The 7407-nt window shown below is 41.5% G+C and overlaps 1 protein-coding gene across 4 annotated transcripts in view; it reads right to left on the bottom strand.

Annotated features, from left to right (window-relative positions):
- Positions 1–290: 290 nt before the first annotated feature.
- Positions 291–7407, bottom strand: part of ASB9 (ankyrin repeat and SOCS box containing 9) — a 19775-nt gene continuing 12658 nt past the window's right edge. For 2 of the 4 annotated variants that reach the window (XM_083438977.1, XM_083438976.1), the window contains exons 5-9: positions 6910–7060; positions 6136–6270; positions 3974–4165; positions 1027–1064; positions 291–466 (exon numbers count right to left, since the gene is read on the bottom strand). In XM_083438977.1, coding sequence (XP_083295103.1) covers positions 452–466; positions 1027–1064; positions 3974–4165; positions 6136–6270; positions 6910–7060 — 531 coding nt within the window. In that variant the 3' untranslated portion in view covers positions 291–451. The remainder of the gene's footprint in view (positions 467–1026; positions 1065–3973; positions 4166–6135; positions 6271–6909; positions 7061–7407) is intronic. The other 2 variants (XM_083438975.1, XM_083438974.1) reach the window with 1 other exon arrangement.

Raw genomic sequence — 7407 nt, 5'->3', positions numbered from 1 at the left:
CACATACACACTTGCCCAGTTTTTCAGATCCAGAGTCGAGTCCCTAAGGTTGGATGGTGCCTTGTATGCCTCTTTCTGGCAACTCCTGCAGCCAAGCTGCTTTCCTTTGGACCACACCAGCGAGGCCAAGAGGAGGGTCTTGTTGTCTCTGCAGCCCAGGACTTCCACAAATACTGCCCAGGCTTATGTCCCATGGAGGTCACTTTGGTGCTGCTAACATAGCGGTTTGACTTCACCCCTGGAGGCATACTCCATTGTCTCTTGAGACAGACAGCTGTCAACAACAAACATGCCTGGATAAGAAACAACACTTTAATAACCCATCAGGCAAAACAAAACACTTAAAGGTACAACAGAAACCGTTTCAGCTCATCTGGTAGCAGAAGTTCACTCATTCTCTGTCGCTGTTTGCATCCCAAGGACTTCCGTATGCAAAGGCGGCACAACTGCATCAAGGAGAAGGGCCCTGGAGAAGGAAAGAGGCCAAAGATACAAGCAAGGTATTATTGACTTCATAACACTTTCCCACAAAACACCGTCTGCAGCTGCATCACAAGGTCAGCTTTTCTGAGACTCGGAGCAGCTGCACTGAAACAAAACAGCTTTGAGTTCTCTGCTCTCACAGTGCACCTGAAAGCTTCAAGAAATTCTTGTGTTTGACTTTTTCCAAATTGAGATATATTGTTCAAGGTCAAAAGCAAATTACTGCATAAGAGAAATATGGGCTGAAACAAAGACAAACAAAGCAACTGACTGTATTACGAAGGCTATTGCTAAATGGGCAATGAAATAATATAAAAATAGATTTGATTGTCTGTAATCTTTGGGTCTATAATCTTGAGGAAAAAATTGCAGCAACCAATTATTGCTATACGGCTTTAAGATGAAAGTGAAATAGCAGTCTTCTGGAATAACATTGATTTTAGCTAAGTGGGCCATTCTACTTTCTCCAGCCCCAAATGGTGATAGTAGTGGGATTTCATCCTTGACCATTACCTGTGGAAAAGAGTTAAATACTGCCTTTACCTCAATGAATTTGCAATCCTTTTCTCCCCTTGCTGAAACTGCAGGGCAGGGTGGAGGGAGAGAGAAAAACAGATACAAAGGAGAAGGTCAGAGTGATAGTGCTGATTTCTAGACAGGAGAGATAGTCTATAGAACAAGAAGTTGCTAGTGCAAGTTCTGCACAGCTCAAAACCATCCAGGAAAGCAAGTGAATAACAGATCTCCTGGGGGAAATACATAGGAAGTTAATTGGGTTAAAAGGGTAAGATTTTCTGAACTTTGGAGGAGGGGGGGACAACCTCAAAGCTGAACAGGGGGAAAAATGGAAGGATTATCTTTTGATTATGATATCATGCAGAGCAGATGCTCAGTGTGGAAGCAGCTTTTGTCAGCAAAAAACCCCATAATTTATCCCTCAGCTACATTAGTGGTTGCAGGGGTCTCCCTCTGATATAAAGTCAAAAAATGAATTTGATGGGAACAAAAAGTTATCTCTCTCGGCCCTGACACCCCGCATAGAGTAGCATGCACAAACCGTGTCACAATGGATTTCAAGCAGGGAGCAACAACACTATGCAAGAGTAGAAGCAGAATACAGATCTCTAGGTCGCTCAAGTAAATGAACAGCAGGCAGAAAAGGGAAAGCTCTCCTCTGGGGCCATGATCCAATGCTAACGGGGGAAATTGCCTTTCCGGCGTCAAGGACTACATATCTGGATGTGAGCACAGTATAGAGATTTTCCAATGATTTTTTTAAAAATAAAAATAAATCAAAATACTTATTTACATACAGCCCAGTGCCGGATTTACGTATAAGCTAAACAAGCTATAGCTTAGGGCCCCACTCTGTTGGGCGCCCCCCCAAAAATTAAAGGAAAAAACCTGGATGTACATTTCCAAAATATATGTAAATGTGTTTGCATTATTAAGTTTGTTGTGAATAAAAAATCATTTTAAGTTAGAACTTAACAATTAATTCACTATTAATATACTTCTTAATTGTATTTCAGTTCAACAATTACTTTGATAAAATACATATTTTGTCATGTGCAAATGGCTTTAGATACCTATTAGGTCTATAAATTACCATATAACATATATTCAACACAAAAAACAGCGACAATTCATTGTTGACAAAGGACAGCTGGACATCTAAAGGGTCCCATTACCTTCAGTAGCTTAGGGCTTCATCAAACCTAAATCCAGCCCTGGTGCAGCCCATTTCAAATGTTCAAAATGCTTGGCATATATTATATCACTAATTCTAGATGGAATGTCCTATCATCCAATAACCAGTTTCTTATTGTGCCAGTTTGTGATAACCCAGAGGAAAGCCAACTCTACCCAAGATCATACGTGGAAAACAACGATGCTCGTTTGTTTGTTTGTTTGAATGAATGATGTGTGTTGCAACAGAAATGTTAGAGCTGCCACACTGAAGTCAAACATCTCATTATGATTTAACGGAGCTGAGCACAGTCATTCATATCCACTATTTAGCTCTCATTAGCAGCTATGTTATTTATCTGCCAACTGCAAGATGAACGTCGTATTTTCTTACAAAACATGGTAATTAAATATGGCAACAGAGCTTTTAAAAGCCTTTCCTCAGTGAGATTCATACTTGCGGCCTTCAAAACATTTCACAATAGTATAATAACTATACATAGATAGCAAGAGTTAGGCTATATACATATTTCATCTTTTATTTATCCCTTGAAATGATTCCACACAGATGCAACTATGTTGGCAGGAATAGTCTACTGTAGTGCATCAGGCCTATACAACAAACCTTCTATGGCTTCATATGAGACATTGACACTAGCGTTACAAAAAAACACCAACCCACCATCATTTATATCAGGCATAGGCAAACTCGGCCCTCCAGATGTTTTGGGACTACAACTCCCATCATCCCTAGCTAACAGGACCAATGGTCAGGGATTATGGGAGTTGTAGTCCCAAAACTTCTGGAGGGCCGAGTTTGCCTATGCCTGATTTATATCATACAATGCATATCCCCTAGTGTCTGTATATAACATTTTGATCTAAGTGAATATGTGTGTCTAAGTGTGTAGACGTAGATATAAATATTTGCATAAAGAGTCAGACTGAGCTTACAGTCTCCTATCCTGGAAAACATAACAAGCACGATCAATATGAATTAGTTTTATGCTCATCAGGAAATATGCAAAAGGAAATATTAATTTTGTGTGATAAGGAGGGTCCCCAAATTTGCTTACAGATCTGAAACAATACAGTCCCACTGGTCTGTTTTTCTTTTATACTATCTGCTGTATTCTTTCAATGCAACAAATAGTATCAAATAATAATAATAATAATAATAATAATAATAATAATAATAATAATAATGAACCACATATGCACAAGAAAATCAAGTCTATTTTGATGGGTATAAATTTGCTGAAAAGAAGTGCATAACAGAAGGGAACCTCCTATCAAAGCATTCACATGCTATTGTCACACCAGATGATGCATATTGGCGGTACATCCTACAAGGCTTTTCCCCCTTCTTGGAGCACTTTCCCACCCAACTTATTTCTGTTTCATACCAAGAAATCCGGGCATGGATACTAGTCTTTGAACAAAAATCGCAACGTGTAACAAGGATAAAAACCAAGGTTTCGGAGTTACAAGAGCACACACTTCTCCTTTCTTCTGAGACCTGGATCCTACAAAGATGCCCTTGAATGCGTAGCTATCGCCATGTGTACTCCCTAACATAACTTCAGGGTCACATTGTGGTATCGGTTGTTGTAACCAAGTCGAGTTATCTGCAAGGTTTTTTTATTATTTAGCTCAGATTAACAAGTATAATTAACAATGTGGTGGGAGAAGAGAGAGAGAAAGAAAGAGAGAGAGAAAGAAAGAGAGTGTGTCCTTTTCAAAGCGTGATTCAGCACCCTTAAATACTTTGAATTTGAATGAAACCAAGATTAATAGGCACCTTCTCTCTGCAGCAATGTGTGCACTAGCGTGTTGTTTGGAGGAACCAGGTCTGTTGGCTTTTTGCCCTCGGCATTCACAGCCCCGATGTCTGCTCCAAACTCAATAAGTAAATGCACTAAGTTAGCATTGGAGGTCTGAGCAGCCATGTGGAGAGGGGAATTCAGTCCTTTCCCAGTATTTGCACTCGCTCCTGGAGGGAGAAAAGGAAAGGAAAAAGTTAAAACTAGCAAAAGCTGCAGTTCCCCATATTCTTTATTACCTCTGGTCAGTTTAAGGATCATTTAAGGCTCACACAATCTCGTCCTATATATGCACATTAGTTGTTGGGGTTTTTTTAGTTTAAATTTCAACTGGCTTCAAGCCTGTTCACGGACTTTGGCTTGCAGCCAAAGCAACGTGGAAACTGAACACGCATGAAAGGATTCGGGGATGTTCACAAAGAATGATTGATGCCTTTGCACAGTACAGGTCCCAGTGTTCTTGACAATTAACCTAACAAGCAAATATTTCAACCCACGTAGGTTGTCTCAGGCAGGTGTTTGAGTTGGCAGGAGAACACAGAGCAAACTGTAGAAAGCTACAAGACAAAGTTCACTTCTGTCTGTGCACATTTTGTTACAGTTTAGCCAAACTTGAGGTACTCAAGGTGTGAATCTCTCAGTTCGGCAATTCAAACGTCCTGCGCGGCTTCCACTTGAGTGCAAGAAGCTGTTGCAACCAATCAGAAGCCGTGCCTCGGTTGCCGAATATTTCAGAAGTCAAACGGTCTTCCAGTATGGATTACATTTGACAACCAAGGTTTGACTGTATATGTTATTCTACTGCAAGGCAGGAACCTGTGCACTCCCCACCACCACTAGGGGGCAGACAGACTAACAGACTCACACACACAGAGAGAGAGAGAGAGAGAGAGAGAGAGAGAGAGAGAGAGAGAGAGATGAAGCTGCACTAACACTTCCATTATTCCTGATCATTGGCCATGCTGGCTGGGGCTGATAGGATTTGGAGTTTAGCAGGCTTCTTACCCCTGCTCCAAGAGTATGGTATGTTCCCAGTGGCCTTAAGTAAATCTGCAATTTTAGTGCAATCAGTGCAAGGAGAAGAATACCCTCTGTACTCCTGATTTGAGGAGAGACTGTGGCTTAGTAGGCTTCACATGCAAAAGGTCCCAGGTTCAGTCCCCAGCATCTCCACATCGGGTTGGGAGGCATCTGACTGAAACCCCAACCACTGCCAGTCTATACTGAGACAAACAGAGCTAGATAGACGAAAGATCTGGTTCATATAAGGGAGCTTCCTGTATTGCTATGATGGGGTGGACAGGTTCGAGAAGGGGCCTATGAGCATTGGTGGTTTTGTGTTTGCATCAGCCACGGCCACCTCTGAGTAAGAAGAACCTTGTTGTGGTGGATCTAACTTGTTAAAATATGAGCTTATTTATTTCAGTGGCTGCTGTCCAAAGAGATACCCTGGGATCTGTTAACACCTTCCAAATTCTGCAGGCAAAATTATTGCATCACTGTTATTTCCCTTTTGGGGGTGGGGAATTCCCTTGCTGTTTTGGGGATTCCCTCCCTCTCCTTAGGTTTTCTAAAAACTATTATATACCTGTATACCTGAAGGAGCGACTCCACCTTCATTATCCAACCCAGATACTGAGAGGTCCAGGCAGAGGACCTTCTCGATAGTGGAATTCACCCTGCAGAACGCCCTCCCATCAGATGTCAAGCAGATAAACTAATAAACAACTATTTAACTTTTAGAAGACACCTGAAGGCAGCCCTCTTCAGGGAAGTTTTTAATGGTTGATGTTTTATTGTGTTTTTAGTATTTTGTTGGGAGCTGCCCAGTCAGATGGGCAGCATATTATTATTATTATTATTACTGTTGCAGATCTCCCCAGGCTGGCTCATAACCTTTCTTTTGTGCGTGGATGATGTCATTTTGGCTTCATAAGGATCCATCTTTGAAAAGGGAGTTTGCTATTGGCTTACAAGTCAAAGGTAGCCAACATGGTGCTCTCCAGATGTTTTAAACTACAATTCCCATCAGCCCCAGCCAGTGTGGCCAAAGGTCATGGATAACTGGAGCTGTAGTCCACAATGTCTGGAGACACCATGTTGCCTACCCCGATGCAAGATATAACATTTTAAAAATTACCTGACTCAAGTAATTTTTTGACACAGTCCTCTTGCTGGCTCTCACAAGCGACGTAGAGTGGAGTACCAAGATGCTTTATGTTGTGATCAATATTGACTCCGTGGGATACAAGGGCTTCCACACATTTGGTATGACCTTAAAGGATTACAGGCAGTTTATAAGTCGTATCAAAACCAACCTGATGACTAAAACTTTGTAGCCGTGATAGAAATCAGCAAGGCTTTGCTGTCTTTTCAAAAAATTTCCAGTTTCATCCACTCTCTTTGTCTCTAGCATTAAGGTTTCTTTTTCTGCCAAATTTTAATGAACCTATTTGGTGGGATCAACGGTTGCTGCTTCTGCACAATGAAATTCAAACAAACATTGTTCCCCGCATTATCTTATTTCCTAACCACCCCAAGAAAACAGGGCTAGCCCTCTTAGAAAGTCAGTATGATAGAAGTTGTGCTCCGTGATAACACTAAACCATCGTTTATCATTATGGTAATAAGCCTACTCTCTTCTTGGACTTGCACTCTCTCCTCCCTCCTTTGGTGCATCTGTGAGGTAGTGATTGGAATCACTTTCTGTTTCAGATTAACTGCAGTTAGGCGTGTCACCCAAACCCTGCACTGTGGTTGATGCTGGTTAGTAAAAACAAACCTGCTGCATAAACCGTGGTTTGATTAAACATACATACACATCACAGGTGGTTTTATCTGCAACCCATGCATTCAAATGAATCAATGGATGCAAAGATTGTGTTGGCATAAAGGCACATCTGCTGACATTTACCTCGCTTAGCAGCTTCGTGGATAGGTGATGCCAGATCGCACACGGCATGGGGGCTGGCTCCATGCTGCAGTAACAGGTTCAAGCAGTCTACACTGCCACTGACACAAGCATTGAACAAAGGGGTGTTCCAGTCAATGGTAGCCATGTTCACCTGAAAGGAAAAGAGCCAGCAATGTAGCTGTTGCCTAAAGCAGTGGAACAAACATTGGGAAAACAGCCATACAACTGAATATTTACTAACCACCCCACCTTAAGTCATTTTGATGGCATTAAGCACAACATTTTCACCAGCCAGAAATAAGCATATACCACCTAGATTTCAATTTGAGACCTTGTTGTTTTCAGTCCTAAGACACAGTCCTAAGAATGTTGATAACAAAGCGCTTTGGAGCATTATCAGAATGTGGTTTGCTCACACCCTGTTCCCATCCAGCCAAGATCAGGGGCAATGACTTTCAGAGAGATTCCATCCCCTGGCCTTCTTTTCTATAAACAAAT

Source organism: Podarcis tiliguerta, assembly GCF_965153285.1.
Source record: "Podarcis tiliguerta genome assembly, chromosome: 4".
In the NCBI taxonomy this organism is placed as follows: Eukaryota; Metazoa; Chordata; class Lepidosauria; order Squamata; family Lacertidae; genus Podarcis; species Podarcis tiliguerta.
This window is presented reverse-complemented; position numbering and strand designations above follow the sequence as displayed.